Source organism: Nyctibius grandis, chromosome 10 (assembly GCF_013368605.1).
Source record: "Nyctibius grandis isolate bNycGra1 chromosome 10, bNycGra1.pri, whole genome shotgun sequence".
In the NCBI taxonomy this organism is placed as follows: Eukaryota; Metazoa; Chordata; class Aves; order Nyctibiiformes; family Nyctibiidae; genus Nyctibius; species Nyctibius grandis.
The window spans coordinates 34,931,814-34,950,315 of record NC_090667.1 but is presented as its reverse complement, the minus strand read 5'-3'; the positions used below and the strand labels follow the sequence as shown (position 1 = coordinate 34,950,315).

Here is an 18,502-nt window from a genome sequence, read left to right as displayed (position 1 = left end):
GGCCGGCGCGGAGGCCCGGGCCCAGCGTTGCCTCCTCCCGGCCCGGCCCGCCACGGCCGGAGGCGGGGGTGGGCGCTGCCCGCGCAGGCGCAGGGAGGCAGCACGCGCCGGGCCCGTTGCCCCCCGCGCGGCCGGGGCGGGGGGCACGCAGGGGAAGGGGCGGGGCTTAGCGCTCGCGCCGACCGCCTGAGGAGCGGCCGTGTTAGGCCGGCGCCTCGGCGCGGCCCGGCCCGGCCCTGCCCGGCCCGGCCGAAGGAGGCCGCCAGCCCCGGGGCAGGCGGCCGGGCCTCACCTCAGCGCCCAGGCAGGAGGTGAGTGTCTCCGGCAGCAGGGAAGCCGCGGCCCGCCGCCCTCCCGGCCGAGCGGCTGCCCGGGAGCGGTAGAGCCCGGCGGAGGGCGGGGCGAGCGCCGAGATATCGATAGGCGGGAAGGGTGGGGATGAGGAGGGCTCATCCGGGACCTGAGGGAGGCGCGAGGCCCAGCTAAGGCGTGCGCTGCCAAGCGCGGAGCTGTCGATGGAGGGCGAGGCCGGCGGGGCGGGAAGGAGGCGGCGAACGGGGCCGGGCAACACCGGGTACTGTTTTTCTCACTTGTTTTACTGTCCTTGGAGGAAGAGCGTAGGAACCAGCCCGAGGCTTAGTGCCTCAGAGGATTCACCTGCGTTTGCTGGAGCTGGGCTGTTTCCTAGCACTGAGCCATGCTTGTCCCTTGGGAAAGCTCAGGTAGAACCAGCTACCTCTCCCTTTGTTGTTACCTTGCTCTTTTTGTCCAGATCTCTGTTGAGGCCAGTGATTTATAACTCACTGAGCCAGTGAAAGAACGCTCCAGCAATACAAGTGTCTCTAGAAGAGCTGCAAGATCTGTGCTTGGATGTGAGTAACGAGTATGAGAAGGGCGATAGTGGGAATAAGTGAAAAAGACAAGAGCAGATGCAGGGCTTGTAGGGGGGTGTCTGTAGGCATTTCGGATTTCTTGTTCCTGTTCCATGTGCGTGTTTTGTTCACTTGGTGGGTGTAGGGAAGAGGCAAGAAAAGGGGTAGGTGGGGAATGGAAGAGGTGTCTGTCAGTAGATGGCACACCAGGCACGTCTGAGAGCAAGCGGAGACCTGCTGGGGGCCTTTGCAGTGGATTTCACAGCACATGGGGCTGCTTAGCCCTGTGTTTGAAAGATTTTTCTCCTGCAGCAGGCAGGATAGTCCTGCCTGTTGAGCTGTGAGGCCCTGATGACCCAGACAGCTCAGTCCTCTCCTGTCATTCAGAAGTAGTAAGAATCAGGTATGAGGAAAAGCAAGACTGTACTGAACAGCAAGCTCTTTCCTTAAACCTGCCTTTCTGTACAGCTTCAGTAACTGCTCATTTTCAAAAGGAAACTCTTAAAGGCTTTAAAAATGGTAAGTACAACGATTGAAGTCTAATAGCCTACTGTTGGAACACAAAAAACATAGTGAGAAGGACTGCCTACAGAGAGTTGGGATGAGGATGGTAACATGCTGAGATGTGCACTAGAAATCAAACATTTCACTAAATCCTTAGTTAGTTAGTTGTGCTCTTTTGCATGTTCTGCATTTGACCACAGACTATGAGAATCCATCTCACCAAATGAATCTTTTTGAATTACTGATTAAACACCATGTTGTGTCAATGACTCTTGAAAAGAGAAATTTCATTCAACATTTTGAAAGAAAAATGCCATTTGTTTGCATATTTCTGAATATAAATGGTCTTTAGCACTTCCTGAGGAACTCCTTCAATTAAGTGATTGCGCCTGTTTAATATGGTTTGGATCTTTGTGAGAGTATTAGACTCTTACTGGGAGTCTCTCAGAGAAAATTACAGAAGTGATAACACAAAGTTAGCATGCCAGATGTAGTGATGTGTTGAACGGTGTCTGTTCACTCCCAAAGGGAAATTTGGGCTCCTGTGTCCCCGAGGGCTCCATACCCCTTTACAGAGGTGGAGCATAATCTACATTTGAACTGGTGTAAATGCAAATAGACTTTGGCTGCTTGTCACTTAGTCAGGCTCATCACACTTTCCCACACAGAGAGTGTTCACAACATGAAAAAATCCAGGTCAGTCTAAAGCAATCCAGTTGACACTTCTTCAAAAATTAATTTTTCTTCATCCAGCTAGTTGCAATAGGAAGAGAGGTATTTGGGGACAAATTAAACCTTACTGAAATGCTACAGATGCTGTTGGGGACTGAATTTGAATCAGTAATGGCTTACCATTGTGCATCAATGTAGAAGAGCAACAGCACAGGAAAGGAATGTGTTCCAAACGCTTGCTCAAGAAGCAAAGTCAGGCGTGTACTGCCCCGTTCTGCCACTGGAATATAAAAGCTGGGCCTGCGAAACCCCACAGCCATTATGTAACTCCTCCTACACTGCCGCACTCAATGTCCTTTGCAAACACCGAGCAAATAAGTCGTAAAATATGTTTGTGAGCTGTTGTAATAACTCTAACAGTGAATTTTAGGACCTGGTCTGTTGCTAAGTTGGTCATTGCTACTAACATCCAACAGGAGAGACTTCAGTGGGAACACAGCTGGGAAGAGGGGCACAGCAGCCCTGTAGCCATGGCACAGTCCTGTCAGACGTGTGTTCCAGTTAGGTTCACGTGTCTTCTTTGGCTTCTTGTCATATCTTCAGTGCCATCTGGAATGCTAAATAATGGAATCTGATCCCAGCGCAGGAGAGGTAAACGTAGACGAGAAGTAATTCTTGATGATGCCGTGGAACATCAAGAACATTTTGCGCAAATACGGCTTACTCACTGAAAAAAAAGTTTAAAATATCTGAAAATTAAGAGTGTTGAGTTCAATATAGACTTGGGGGCAGAAGCAGGGTGGAAAATCAGAACGTTATTTGGAAAATCAGAATGTTCTTCCTAAGTATTCCCTAAATTAAACAGCTGGTTAATTTAAATTGATGCTGTGTTTAGAATTGGCCTAAATTCAATTCTATAATTTAATGATCAATTTTTAAAAATGCATTTTAAATCTCCTAACATTGAAAAGGGTAGCACAAAATTCTTCCTACAACATAAAATGATCTTTGATTTTGATTATCTGAGAAAACGTTGTTTGTTTAGGTGGATCTTAACCAACATTTTCCGTATTTTTACTTTTCTTAAGAGAACTAAAAAATTTGCATATCACTGTTCCTTTTAATGAAACTCATACATTCAATATACTGAAGTTGCTTGTAGTAAACATTTTGATACAAAATGAATTTGTTTAATTAGTCTGTGTAGCGAGGATAGAAGCTACATTTCTACATTTCCATGCCAAAGACATGGTTTTTCCTGTGTTTGCAGACTCATCAATCAAAACTGACAGTGTGATGGTTTGTAAGAGCTGCAGCTGACAACTTGTTGAGCCCCATTTATCTGATTTGCCTATTAACTGCTTCAGTACTGGCAGGCCAGTCATCTACACAAGTTTATCTGGTCCCTTCACAGTGCTGAAGAATCTGGCATATTGGTCCAGAATGCCATGGAATGGCACCACTTTTACACAGAGCAGGTGAATTATAAAGAGGAGAGACAGGAAGATTCAGAATTCCTTTGTGTTTACATTTTGTTTACATTTTATTTAATGTTTTAACTGAAGGATCCATATGCCACAATGTCTAGATTACGTTCAGGGCTCATTTCAGACTTCAAGCACACCCATACTTGGGTGTTGTCTCCTATAGCCTCTCTCATCTTCTATTTCCCCTACAAATTTGTACAGCAACCAGTTCTCATCTTGAAAGCAGTATGTCTAAAATCAATAAGCAGAACACCCTCAACAGTGGGTATTTGACAGTGAATGATTTGTGATTTTTTGCAGGGCTGCTGTTGCCATCTTCTTCAACAACACCTGCTTGTTCAAAGAACTTGCTTTTTGTCTTGACTGCTTTGGCTCAGAGAACCTTTCATAAAGTCTTACTCTATTTTTCATTTGTCTTGGGTTTTCTCTCTCCTCCTTCTCCTCCTCTTCTCTTTTACAATAGTTTCTTCAGGCACCCCACACACTAGTATCAGCTTCAGAATCAAGAGGGAACTTCTGATGGAAGCACGCTTCTCTGTGAAAATTAGTTTAAAACAGCAATTGTATTTCAGGCAACCTCTTCAAAGCAGATCACTTTCCCTAGTTTTCCCAGTCATCATCTCACATTTTCCCTATGCCAATCAGCTAGTAAAGAGTCTACGCTGCATCAGACTCAATTGCATTCAGTTAGGATATCCGTTATAGGAAGAGGATGGCGATGAACTAACTCCCATTGAAACAGCGAGTCGGGTCCTGGTTTACCTCCATCGCATTTTGCAGGAGTATTTGCATGATTTATTAAGTCCAGATTTTCCCTCTTTGCAGTTCACGTGAACACAAGGAAGGTGCAGTGTGTGTTAGCTGTCAGTAAACGAGGAAGGTGTTCCTTCAGTCACTCAGCACCTCCTGTGCCAGTGTGTCTGTGAGATGCTGCTTTCTTGTCTGGGTCACTGGCTGTCAGTTCAAACCAAAGTGGCTGAAATAAACTCAAGAGCTCAATAATAAACTCAATAAACTCCCATCTCTGTCAGGAACCAGTATCATGCTCCAGCATACCAATGCAATTGGTGATCTAATAAGATTTTGGTTCTGCTTTACCCTCCTTCAGCCTGTGCTCCACCATCTCATGTAAGCACACAAAGTGAATTGGCAGATAACTGATAAATGTCCTTTTCTTGGTTTCCTCCTTAGGACTTTTAAGGTGCAGTGGCTTCATCAAGGAAAAGAAACCACAAATGTCTTCACACAGGACTAAAAGTAGGCTCAAGGCAGGTAGATAACTCAGTTTTCTCAAGGAACTTTCCCATCTGTTTTTATCAGAGGTCTCTGTGTTCAACCTGAATCCTTCCTCATTACCCTGTAGGAGTGGTGAGTTCGTGCTGTTCTTGTTGGGAGGGAAGTGGGACTTCTGCACTCTAATGCAGATAGTCCACATACCCATTTCCTAAAAACAGAAGGATTTCTCTGCATCTTTTGTGTCGTGTCTCTACGCAGCCTAGACCTCACCCAGGCTCATCCCTTCTGCAGTGCTTCTCCACTGGACCGCTTTTGATCATAGTTTTTATTCCTAGCAATGTCCTGACTGATGCTTTAAAATTACAGCTGGCTGTTTAATGTTAACTGAGTGAGTTACCAGGCAAGCTCTCCTTCAGCTATGGTGATGATATTATCTTCAAACTTGCTCCAACTAATGAGTCATTAAAAGTAGTAATAGAGGGGTTTTTGGGGCCACGTGTCCCTTGGAAACACTCAGCCTATGCTAATTACAGTGGGTTAGCAAAGAGGTCCAGGCTGATAAGTGTGTGGGAGGGGGCACAGAACAGTAATGGTGAGAGGAGTTGAAAATAGTTGCAGGAAATCTTAATTATACAGCTTGTTCCCATCAGCTTTCCCCTCCCATTGAAAACAAAGCTCATTTTGAAGACACTTGTAAAAGTTGCTCTTTAGGAATCAAACTCCCTTATGTCTCAATAACTGGTAACATGCCAGAAATGTAAAACTGCAGAAGAGTAAACGAACTCATCTGTGTATGGTTGTTTTAGTCTCAATTAAGTGGTGGTGGTCCTGTGTAGTAGTGTTCCCTGAGGTTTAAGAAGCATTCATTCATTATCGGAAATGGTATATGAAATTGTATTTTTAGAGAAATCTTTTTTTCCCTTATAAAATGAAAACTGAACATTTTAAAAGGCATCATATACAGAAAGTGTGCAGAGGGAATTTCAAGTGTATGTAATGTTTCCAGCTGGCTCCTCTGAGGATTTCTTCAGCACTTGTTTATTAGAAAACCCCTGTCAATAGAAGAGGTCTGCCAGTTGTCACATACATTAAACAGCATATTATGTCCAGAGTTAGAAATTGTTTAATAGACCATGTTAAGTGTCGACCAGCCTTGGAGCATCTAACTTCAGTGAAACTTGCTGAGATGATTAATTATTCTTCTTCAGGGTAACTAAACCATATGGCAAAACTAACTTCTATAACTGAGGAAGTGCTCTGAGGCACTGAGTGGGGAAACAATCGTATTTAAAAGCAGCACTCGAGGCACTTAATGTGTCTTGATGCTATTGAGAAGGATGAATGTCAGTGGAAAACATGCTCATTTGTTTATAGAAAAACATTCTAGTGAAATATTGACATGCTCTAACCTCTCTGAATGTACAAGAAGTGATATGAATAACTCAATGCACTCAAAATAACTGCACATTAATTGCAAAAATCAGTAAATCTATTGTTTAGACCTGTGAACAGGAAATCAGACTTCTAGTAAAGTTCCGTGTGAACTAGGTGACAGGGTTGCTGTGGGTTTAGCCCAGATGCATAATTTTGTCATACAGGTAGAAGGTTTTAAAAGGGAATCTATCTATATGCAAATCATCCTTCCACTTCAGTAGCAAAACAGTTTTACCTGTAAAGATGTGCTGACCACCAGCATGCAAGAAGATTGTGCCTAGAAGAATACCCTTTGATGTTAATTTATTTATTTTTATTTAGCTTCGGTTGGTTTCATGCTTTCATTCTATTACAGTATGTTTGCACAACCAGTAAGGACACCCAGAGTTGACTATTGATGTTTATTGAATCATTCATATCAAATAAACACTTTTGGGAGTCTGACCATGGAAAGTAAAAGCATTCCTTTGAGAGGAAAGAAATCAGAAATCCTTATTGGAAGGAAAGGATATCTGCTTGTTTCATTTTTAAACGTCTGAGGAGAAGGCATGATTTCAAGTAGTATGACTGAAATGTGGACACACCAGGGTCGGAGTTCTAGTATGGGGTGTACGCAGTCAGGTTCACAACTTGCAGCTGAGGTGCTCTGGGGTGCATTAATCCTTTGCACTGTACAGGCTCTTAGATGAAAAGGGATTTTACATGCCAGTTCCAAGTCAAACTGTGAAGTCGGTCATCTAATCTGTTCCAGTGGAAACAGTTCCTATCTCTATTTAGTGCTTACTGTCTGGACAGATCGTAGTGCGCAAGGGTTCAGGTCTCATTAATGTGTCATTTAGAACTGAAAACCTATTCAGTTTCATTTTGAAATAATTGGCGTATGTTGTTCTTTTTTCTCCCTCTCTATTAATTTACAGATTTCACTGACATGAGAGGAAACCATATAGTTATTCCACTTTAGTAGCATCAGAACGGATATTTAAGAGCCTGGTTTAGTCATTTGGGAACAGAAAATGGGACACACATAGTGGGATTATTCTGGGGTCTGGGCCCATAAGGAAATGAACACTCCTAACTTCCTAAAGTGGGGGAGTTGAAGACTCTCAGTATTTGCCTGTCCCATTCAACTGGGTCCTTTAGTTCCTTTACTTTAAGTGTGTGACAAAGCCATTAACTTAAATGGGAACATTAATGCACTGAAAGATAGGTGCAGAGGTCAGCAGCAGGAAGCCAAAAGGGAGTGAACAGAATTTTTTAGTGATCTGGCATTTGCCTTCACCAAATGCAAATGATACACAATTATTTTCTCATTCCTCTGTTTCACTCTCCCATGCTGATCTCTTTCCTGGGTGCTGACGTTTTTCTTCTGCCCTGTCTTTGCTAACATTTTCTACTAAATCAAGCAACAAGCTGCCTTTGTTACAGGTGAAGGACTCCTGGAAGTTGCAGGGGCCTGCATCATCTGGGCTGTCAGAATTCCAGTGCCTTTTTCCAGGGTGCTGGCGTTTCCCACCATATTGGTCATTTAGGTCTACCTCATCATTCCAGCCTCTTTTGCTAGGACGCTGGCGCTTGTACGTCAGATACCTTCTGCCTGGATGCTGTCTTTTGGATAACTCGTTCAAGTAAGTTAGCTGTGCACTAGGGATGTCAGCATACTGATCTGACAATGGCCTTCTGCCAGGATGCTGTTGCTTTTTCAGCTCCAGATAGCCATCAAGGTCATCTTCTATCTCTCTTTTCCCTGGATGCTGCCTCTTCTGAATGTCTCCATAAGATGTGTCTTCCTCAACATCTCTTTTTCCAGGATGCTGTCTCTTCTCCAGATCACTTAGGTACTTTTTCCCAGGGTGTTGTCTTTTGGAAAGCCATTCTAGCAGAGGGGCATTTGATTCTGTCCAAGGAGAAGAATGATGTTAATAATCCCCCATAATCCTCACTAAGGAAGTTGAAATGGGCATTTGTGGAGTTCTATGGTGCAGGATTGTAATCTTTTGCTCATTATGCCCATTTAATTGCACAGTTAACTGTATGATCTTGAATTTGATCACATTTTTAGCACAGATGGATTGATACATTAGGAACTAGCTGCAGCCAAATGGGAAGACATGCAATGACAGCCTAATGTGTTGGTTCAGGTAAATGTGTCAGATTCACGTAAAAGGAGGTGAGTAAAAGATGCTGAGCAGCTGGAGGAAATCAGCTGCTGAAGCTGGGTATTGGGAAGAGCTGGAAATCAGCATGAGACAGGGAAGGGACAGGGCTGAGACACAAGTAGAAGCAGGAATGTGGACATGTGGAAGCTAGCTCAGTATTTCCAGCTTCCAGTCATGACTCTATTAGTATCTCTTACTCATTCTTAAGCTCTTTTTAATATTTCAGGTCTTGGATCAACATGACCAACCCTTAGCATTCATGTGAAGAGGGAGGAAGGCTTGCTCTATGGGCACTTGAGGCCAGCTCCTCTTTCCACTCTGAAAGGGCTCTGTGCTCCTTGTTGGTGGCAGGCACCTGTGTGCTGCTGCTTGCAATCCCTGAGTCTGATTTGCTTCCACTGCTGTGACTCGTGAAAGCAGAGCATCGGCAAGCTAGGAGGTGGTGGACACTAGAGCAGCCTTTGCGTCCCCAGCCATGGAAAAGCCCACCTCTGTTGGGGTATAGAAACCAGTAGGTTGAGGTAGTAGGTGAATGGCAGCACTCCCACCTCCAATTAACATTAGGTGCAGGGTCTACCACTGGGGAGTGTCCTCCACATGTCCTCTTAGAGCTTCCCTGGGGAAGTTCCTGCCAGACAGGCAAGTTTTCTGTGATAGGCTTCTACCTTCTTATTATGCAGCAGCTGCTCAGTGGTGGTACAGCATTGCCTAAGCGGGGAGACCTTAGGGAAGAAAGCGCCTTCCGAGAACTCCGTGTCAGTGTATTGCAGCAGACCTCCCATCCTCCCCTCCCCTTAGAGTAATAAATATATACATTAGAACCTGGGAACTATACATTGGATCTAATCTCAGCCAACTGTGCCAGCATCACCAGATGGATGTCCCCAGTGTTACATATACCTTTATTCATCTCTTCTTCCTTTTCAGCTTTCTTGAGGCCAGACTGAAGAACGAGACTTTCAGATCTCTGCAGGATGTCATCCAGGGGACTTCTTCCCATGTTCTCACTTCCCTCTGGAAGGGGCTGTCCCCCGTTGAGACAAACACCATGCAAGGTCAGGCAGAGGAGTAGCAGTGGCAGCTGGATAGATGGCATTGTGGGACGGGGGTTCCTGCAGCTTCCATGGGAGAGAGAACAACAGGGGAGAAGGATTGGACAAACAAACCTAGCAATAATAGCAATATTTCCAGACACTGAAAAAGAAATGTGGCACTGCTGTAGGGATTGAAGTCTCTTATGAGGGTCTGTCCTCATTTCTGTTACTAACCTCTCAGTTTATTTTATATTCTTCAAAGAATCTGTAAATTCTTCATAATGAAAACCAGGCACTTGTTAATTTTTCTGGCAGAATAAATATGAACATTTTAAACACCTAACTTCTTGATGCACAGATAGTTCTGAAAGCTAGTGATTTTGCTTTGTCTTCTGCCAAGAGGCAAAAATAATTCCCCTCTTGAACCGTGTTAACTGTTGCCCCACATCAGGTACACACACATATACCTGCACTAACAATCTCCACCAGGCAATTCCCTTTGCTAAGGGTTTATTTTAAAATAATACTGGGATTTGCAGCGCTTTCATTCCACCTTTAGTTAAAGTCCAACTTTAATAGTCCATTAGTTTTTTAATATCTGTTTCTATACATTTAAAGTAGCCATCTGTGTGTTTGTCAGTATCGTAAGGTAGCTGTGCTCCCTTGTTCAGGGAGATTTCTTGCATTGGGGAAGCACCTGGTATTTTTTTCAGAGACATAATAATAATCATATCCTCTGTTACCTCTTGCCCAGATAACAAATGTTTTTCTATTTCTTCTAGCTAGCACTGGAATTCCTAATGCACTTATCATGGATTTATTTTCCAGTGAGCAGAGTTCCTTCGGTATAATTGAATACATTTTTAATACTAGTATAGCAGTCATTTAGCTTAATTATATCTTCAGAACATAAAAGAAATACACAATTTTATGAAGTTCTACAAATTTTTAAAATAGAGAATGAGTTTATTACCTCTCTTATTGGCAGGTTTCTATCACTTCTGATGAAGTCCTTGGATAACAGTGCTAAGAATATCACATAGGCTATTTAGCTCAGAGCAATCTTTAGAAGGAAAGTTAGAATCAGCTAAAAAGGAAATAATTTGGTAAATTACCTGGTTTGTAGTTTTCGATTTTTGCTTGATGCGTCTGCCAAGAGATTGTTTAGTCCTTTAAAGCTGTTTCCACATCTGAGCTTCAAAGTTGCCCTTTTTCTGCTGCAGACACACACAGTATCCAATAGGACTGTTGCTCAGTTCTCTTTGGATGGCTCGTGTCTCCGTACTTATACTGTACTGCCTCTGGACCCTTTATGCAAATAGCTGTGAGGTAATTTAGGTGATGTGTTGGGGTTTTTTACTGGTGTTAGAGATCTGCATTTTAAATGCATTTTAAAACTCTGGTAGTTATTTGCTGACCTCTGTATATCCATGCTCAACTCCCAGAAATTGCTATTTTTCCATGCTCAAAAGAGATAATGTTGAATTTTATGTAACACAGCATAGAGAAAAGGAGGTTTTTCTCTGTTTAACAAAAAGAAGCTTGTGTATCCTGTATTAAGCAAGCACTATGGAGTATCTGCAGAGAGGCAGGTAAGTTATTAAGCTAAGGAAGAAAAACAATGACAAAAATGTAATGGATTATATTTAAATAAGTTTTTACCATGGGTTCTTATTCTGAATGCCACCATACAGTTTTTGGCTCACAATTCTGTATTTTCTTGGCATAGGCTTCCATAAACAGTAAATTAGAATATGGGGTGTATAGCATTAGATATTAAAACATAGTTATGTTGCTGCTATGTGCTTCAAAAAACATTATACTATTGTAACTAGAAGTAAGACTCCTTCTCTTTAACCCATCTGTCTATTTAAGATATTCTTCCACATGGTACTACGAAAACCAGCTCATGCAGGGGGCACAGATAAAGAGCTAGTGGTTCTTTGATAATCTTAGTGATCCTGATGACAATATGTAGGACTAAAACTGGAGTACAGATTGCTCACAGTATTGAAGCAGTTCAGGATTCTTTTATTGTTACTACATGGAAGGTTTCAACACTTGTTCCAGATTTGCAGTGGGGACAGAGATTGGCGCTTACAGCGTTATAACTGCATTTGTAACACTTATATCTAAAATGGAATGTATTTTCCTTCTTGTTTGGATTTCTAAGGGAGTTTGAGACATCATGCGCCTTATGTGCAGAGCACATCTATGAAGATGTTGAAGATGTTGTCTTTGCCAATCTAAGACCATGTCAATATTGTTTTCCTGAGCAGGCAGCAGACCCAAAGACCTGCAAGGCAATTAAATTCAGAGATCAACAGGCAATTTACTGTAGTGGGCCAGTAAACAGTGACTGGGCAACTAATAGTCCCTCATCCAAAGCAAAGATCCCTGTAAAGACAGTTCCTGTGTATGTTTAGTTTTAAGCAATGCACTGGGGCTTCCCAGGAGTACCAGAGTTGCTTGTTTAACAAAGCAATAGCTGTCTGTAGTTTAGCCCCAGATTTGCCCTAGCAAAATGCCTAATCCAGAGTCCATGGAAATCAGCCAGATTTCTCCTTTAATTTAAGTGGGGTTAGCCTTAGAACTTGGCTGTCTCTGACTTGAAATGATCCACATATTGAACTGAGTTTTTTAAAATCCTCTCACACTTTGAAGCATGGCTCTTGAAAAACACAGATGGGAAAAGAGAAGGTTAAACAACTGAAACACTTTCACATATACAAAATCATATAGGCAAATTAACTCGAGGAACAGCTAAGAATTTGATATTAAAAATAGCCTTGCATATGAATGTATTTCATCTTAGCTCTGAGTGGACGAGTCAGATTTCACTTGTGATACAGTAGTTGATATATTGAATTTCTCAGCTACCTAGAAATGCTAGGATAGCTAAGACTTGTGCTTTGGAACTTTGTATGACTGCAATTTAATAAATCTGCATTTGCCACATATCTTCAATGTGAAAATCCTCATAATAGGTAATTATGAGCTGGAAATAATTAGTAGCGTGTCGTTCTCCCTGCAGTCTGAAATTAAGCCGGACAGCATAGAAGGCTTGCCTGTGTAGCTCCAGCTTAGATACAGCAGGAGCTGCTCCGTGCAGAAGCTTCTTACTGAACCTTGTAATGCACGTGCAGTAATGGCCAAATGCGTGAGACGGTGCAGTCAGTGCCCAGTCTGTCACCTAACCCTTGGTTACTTTCTTTTTAAGACTCTGCAACCATCACGTTGCAAAAACATTTAAGGTGAGGAAAGTTTTCCTCTGAGAATACAAGAATCTCGGTGGCAGTGGACAGAGATTCTGCTCTGTGGGCCAGGATCATCAGGGCATCTCAGCAACAAATTCTTTGTCTTTATAGGAGTACTGAGATCAGTGTTTCCCCAGCATATAGCAGTCTGAGCTCTGGGAACAGAAATACTTTAGTCTAACAATTTTTTTTTTTATCTGATGTGAAGTACCTGGGTGAAACTTGATTAGATTAGATTTAGCTAATGATCCTTTCTGTTCCTCTGAATGTAGGAACCACCCAGCAATGAACATCTATGTTCTAAGACTGCAACGCAGTTTTCGTAATAAGTATGCTTAGAAACAGAAATATTCCATTCACTTAGCATTACCTTATTAAAACAGCCTGTTTTTTTGGTAGTACCTCACAAGGCACACATCTTTCTCATTTAAAAGGTTGCCTACATGACATTACTTCTGTGCAAGGCTGAGAGAAATAGCTCCACTGGCTACTTAAAGCATCCCATTGATTTTTATTAAGTGTACATTCGCACTGGGACTGTAGTTTCTAGCTTCTCATCTCTTTAAACAATTTTATCCTCTGGGTTATTTACTGAATTGCATTTCTTGCAATGACTGCAAATCTAAGCTGTTCTGTCTGAACTGCCTCTTGTTAACTGTGTTTTAAGTTAGGAATGACTTGTTTGCGAACAGAAGTGAGAGGCAAATCAGCTCTTTTGTTTTCTCTGGAAAATATAAAAGCACAGCTTATTTATATCACTCCTCCCAGTTTGTTGAATTGAACTAATCAGGGAGAAAATGATAGAGATGGGTATCAGTAATAGGTGGACAAATCTCTGTCTTGCTCTGTGATCCTTTCTAAAATGCAGCTTCTCATGCATCAGAATATGTAAATAGTTTGCCCCGGAGGAGTACGTACTGTATTTTTGAGGTGTGTAATTTCTGCTTCTCTTCATCTTAATTTTAATAATATCAGAATGCCAGAGTGGGTACAACCACAATGATCTTTATATGGTCCCCATTATTAGACCAGTGGTATAGTTTTACAAGGCAGGCAAGCTTTCAGGAATACAGAGCTGAGGAAAGGCATTTGTGTCTGAAAATTTCTCTCTCTTCTTAGGACTAAAAAAGGACTTATGATCCCCCAAAACTGTCAGCTTTTCCCAGCAACAGAAGTCACTATAATAAAAGGTATTACACCTAACCTACAAATCTGGTATTAAATACTAGTCATTGCTGGAGGCAGGGTTCCAAACAAGACATACCTATCTAGTCCTCAAAATTCGTTTGCTAAATAAATGGGCCTAGATGGTGTTCGGTGGATTTAATGCCATGTTGTCTCCGTTTAGCCCGCACCCTGGGCTAAACAACAACCAATTGTTCTATCACCCAAGACCCCTCCCCAGCTGAGAAAGGGAACTGGGAAAAGGAGGGAGACTCATGGGTTGAAATTTAAACCCCATTAATAAAATAAGAGAGAACCAATATCAATTCAATACAAAAGACACAAAGTTATCCTCAGCCTATAGAATGGTGGCAAGTCCCTCCAGGGATCACAACCAAGAGGGAGGGAGAAGAAAACAGAGCAAAGAGCCCCCTCCCCAGCAGCTTCCCCATTTACAGTGACCCTGAGGTTAATGTCACAGCACACACCTGGGCCAGCCTGGGGCAGCTGCCGTGGGTTTAACTGCTTATGGCCTTGATTACCATCCCAAAGCTGGGCACACACTGAAACAGCATGGAACAGAAAAGGGATGCTATAAATTTTATCCCCTACAAAACCAGGACACATGTGAACTAAGTTTTAGAAATGCAGCCCACTGTAGTCACAGCCAGCGTTAGCACAAGGGACCCTCTGTGGCAGACATACCCAACTAGAGGAGCTTCACAGTAGTCAGCAGCACAGCATGTCACAGCCCAGCTGGCTTTGTTGTGATTCATCAAAAACCAAAACCACTGAGGAATAATAACAGTTTTTCCACTCATTTTCAGTAGTTGGGAATATAAAATCTAGGAGGGGAACCTCTACCATGATCTCTGTTCCAGCACTGAGCCCCAGCCGTGGTGCTTGTGCTGTTGCTTAGTGCAAGCACCTGTGGTGGGAAATACTTGTGTCTAATATGAGCTCTGAGGCCTTTTAGGGGTAGCTGCTAGTTAAAGCCAGGTGAATGAATTGGCCTAGAGAGTCTGGTGAAATCATTAGAAGCTCTGACATAATGCTGAATGTCACTTGAAGTGTGACCTGGAAATGGTGAGGAACAAAAGTAAAGGGCCTCCTTTGAAGGCTCTGTAACTTTCAGTTGACACCCTCCTCAAAAATTCCACAAATGGCAAAACCTTCTGCTCTAACTATAAGCCCCTGAGTTTTATAGTTTTGCAAACACGGAAGTGTTGAAGCATAATCTTTTGAATTCCTTGAAACTAAGAGAAAATCCTTTGAGTAAACTTCATCTAGGGAGAGATTAGATCTTCTGTTTTAAATAATTAATAGAATGAGTATTGAATGAGATGAGAACATTAATTTCTGCGCAGGGAAGCTCTTAATAGAATTACTAAGTAAATTCCACATGGAACACACAGAGCTCCCCTCACCAATTCAAATCCATAAGGCCAGGAAAGGCTATTATATTAGAGAGAAGGAGAATTATCCCACATAGCATTAAAACTGTTGCCAAAAGGAGTATAAATAACATGTTACTTATATCAGCTAAATTGTTTTATGGTTTCATGAGGAAGCAAAACCAAAGCATTATGACATTAATCCCACATACTGGTTCATTGACAGACTTTTCAATATTAAACAGCATATTATGGAGTCAGAGCTTGACAGGCTTAATTGCATACTTAAGAGTCAGTCTAACTCACAGTTTGTTCCTTCTGGGATGGTGGCAGTTTGGAATTAAAGATCTCAATGGATTCACTGTAATGTTTCTTTATTTTGTAATTATCTCCACAATGTTTATGCAGGGTCATTTCTATAGTCTTCTAGTCAAGAGAACCCTGTGATTTGGGAAGAAAGTGGCCATCTTCAGAAAGAGTATCATTGTGCCCTGCCTCTTGTTTCAGGCTCGTTCCAGGATCTGTCAAACCAAATAATGTCACTTAATGAAACAAGCAGGACCCTTTGCCTCCAGGCACAAAAAACCCCAGCTGCCCAGCCTGTTGTTTTTTCACAGCTGCTGACGACAGCACTCAAGAGATTCTTGTTCACTTCCAACAGGGAAGTCATCATTGCACAAAGCAGATTTACAGCTCAGTATACCTTGCCAAAATACTGTTTTTAAGCTGGGGTGAGTTTCATGATGTAGCAAGAAGAGATTCAGGGAAATCTGATTTGCTATGATAGAAATGGTGGACATCCAGCTTCCTTTCAAGCAGTAAGTCTGATTCACACTGTCAAGTAACTTGCAAAGTCAGTTGGAGGTTTGTAAATAGGAGGTCACTACTTCCCATAGCAATTAAAAGGAGTAACATGCTAATTTGTTTCCTCCATGCTGTTCCTTTACGCTTGTTGCTAACACATCCTAATTATGATAGAGAAGCCATAATTGGATGTGAAAGCAAATTTGTGAGTGAGAGAAAAGTTGATTTAGTGAGATTTGGAAGAAGAGATTTAGTGTTTGGCGCAAAATGTTTGAAAATGCTGGTTTGTATTTTAAAGTCACTGATCCTCAGCTTGCAGCTAGTTCTCCTGTCAAGTTCACTGGGAGCAATCCACAGAGCATATTTGAAAATCCCACCTGCCAGTCCCTGCTTGTTCAGATGTCGAAGGTACAGAAGGCTCAGAAGCTCCTCAAGGCTTGACACACATAATGCATGCCCAGTGGTTAGAGATCAGAGACCACGGTGGGAGCACAAATAAGAAGACAAGCGTAAAAGCAGAATGAAAAGTTCCAGAACTGGCCCTTGTGGCTGACTATAGAACATCTTCCTCTTGAAATTCAGACATTTCTGTAGCAGCTTTTAAAATGACAGAATTTTATATCTTATTGTTGCTTTCAGTTGCTGTAAAAGACAGCTGTTCGTTTTTATAAATTATTCAGTAGAGTGACCTCAAGCCTTGCTTTAAGGATGCAGTGCAAATGTGATTTGCCTTCACGTTGTCTATGTTGGTCTGATAAGAATGGGAAACGGGGCCAGTGGCAGGACCACGTCAGTAATGCAGCTGCATTTGTGCCTACCTATATACAACACCCAAGAGCAGCTGTTCTTAGTGGAGGTGCAACCTGGAATCAGATGTAGAGAGGAATTCTGAACAGGGATCTGGTGTTACTAACAAAGTTAATTTCAGGTACCACTCACATCAGCTGATCTGGTTGAAACAGATAACAGTTCAATACTGCTCCCTTCCCCTCTATTGTTTCTGTGTGCCCGTGAGTATGAATATGCATTATGTGTGTGTTTTTTACTAATGAACTGTTCCTGACCTTTTTCTAGTGCCTTTATTGTCCTTAGTAGTTATTAAGTTCTTGGGTCTGCTCATTTTGCCAGGGCTTAAATTTGCTCACCATGTGTTATTCTTCCTGCAGTAAGATTAGTCATTTTATCTTTTAGGCTACTGTTTGAAGAGTCCTGTAGCACAGCAACAGCGAAGATCAGAATCCTGTTACGGTAAGTACTATACAGAAGTAAAACTGAAAACTGTCCATCCCAAGAGAGTTAGAATGAAGTGTAGGTGTATGTACATACACCTACATATGCATCTACATATGTGTATATACATACACCTGCATATACCTACACCTGCCATACACATGTACATACACCTGTAGGTGTATGAAATGATTGAGCAAGTGAGAGGGTGGAGTAATCATGTCAGTTGTGTTAATATTAATATGATATTTCAAGAGTTTTGGTAGCTGTAGATCATCATCAAGCTAATCAGGCCTAGGTTACAGTTGATTTGTAAGCTTTGCTGCAGTGTTTCAAAAGGACTTGGAAGAAAGAAGACAGTCATTTTATCCTGGCAAGGATTTCTTCCCCCTTGTAACAGCAGGCTTATAAGAAAGCTGGTCACTTGGCATTACCAGCAGCATGAAGACAACTGGAGTTTTTGCTCTCTGGTTCCAGCATGGAGCATTTATGGGAAGGTCTTAGCAAATAGTGATACAGTTAACTGTCCATTAGTCCCACTGTGTCTGCAAAGCATGTGGCAAAGAGAATAGTTAGGGGCTTTTCTTTCTATCACTTGCACCCATCACTAATGGCACCAATGAAACTGGAAGCTGTTACTTAAAATCCAAGCCTTCACTGTATCAAAGGTATGGATTGGTGGCTAGAAATCAACTGGGAAACACTACAGCTTGTACTTAGCTAACCACAGAAGCCACCAGAGATCTAATACAGTGCTGGGATGTGCACACTGCGTAGAGCGCAATAGGTCAGCAAGTCCCTTCTTTGGAGCGTTGAGTGAATTACCTGGTTAATACGAGGGAAGTTCATAGAGTACTCAGTTTAGAACTGTTCCCCTGATCATTCATAGTCATTTAGATGAAGCTTAGTGCACAGCAGAGAGGCTTGGAGGAGGAGGAGGAAGATCCCCACAACCAGTTGTTCAAGTAAGATAATTTTCATATTGTACTACTAGCTACATAATGACGAAGACCTTTATGTAATTTACATCTTTATAACTTTCATAGTCATTGTAATAACAATAGACTTCTCCACTGGTGCTTAATGGGTTTGTTTACAAGCAAACAGCATGAAGTGAGAATCAGTGGGTATTCAGCTGTGATTTGGGGGCAGAGATTATAATTAAAGCTGTTCTATAGGCCAAATATTGGACATCTTGCTTTATGGGACAATAAAGGCATGTATGTGAGCGGTGAGGTATATGCTGAGACCAGTATTA

At 42.1% G+C, this 18,502-nt stretch overlaps 2 protein-coding genes across 7 annotated transcripts in view; one reads left to right on the top strand and one right to left on the bottom strand.

Moving 5' to 3' along the window:
• The first annotated feature begins 215 nt into the window (after positions 1-215).
• The window catches only part of TMCC1 (transmembrane and coiled-coil domain family 1), a 118,520-nt gene continuing 100,233 nt past the window's right edge, over positions 216-18,502 (top strand). For 2 of the 6 annotated variants that reach the window (XM_068409513.1, XM_068409506.1), the window contains exons 1-2: positions 216-311; positions 17,206-17,262. The gene's annotated coding sequence lies outside the window, so the exon portion shown is untranslated. Of the gene's footprint in view, positions 312-772; positions 873-4,726; positions 4,808-9,288; positions 9,417-13,791; positions 13,843-17,205; positions 17,263-18,502 lie in introns of those variants that run through there. The other 4 variants (XM_068409510.1, XM_068409511.1, XM_068409508.1 and 1 more) reach the window with 4 other exon arrangements.
• On the bottom strand, positions 7,513-9,457 carry TRH (thyrotropin releasing hormone). Its single transcript, XM_068409520.1, has 2 exons — positions 9,262-9,457; positions 7,513-8,099 (listed from the first exon to the last, which is right to left on the bottom strand). Exons 1-2 carry the CDS (start codon positions 9,455-9,457, stop codon positions 7,513-7,515), a joined length of 783 nt encoding a protein of 260 aa, XP_068265621.1.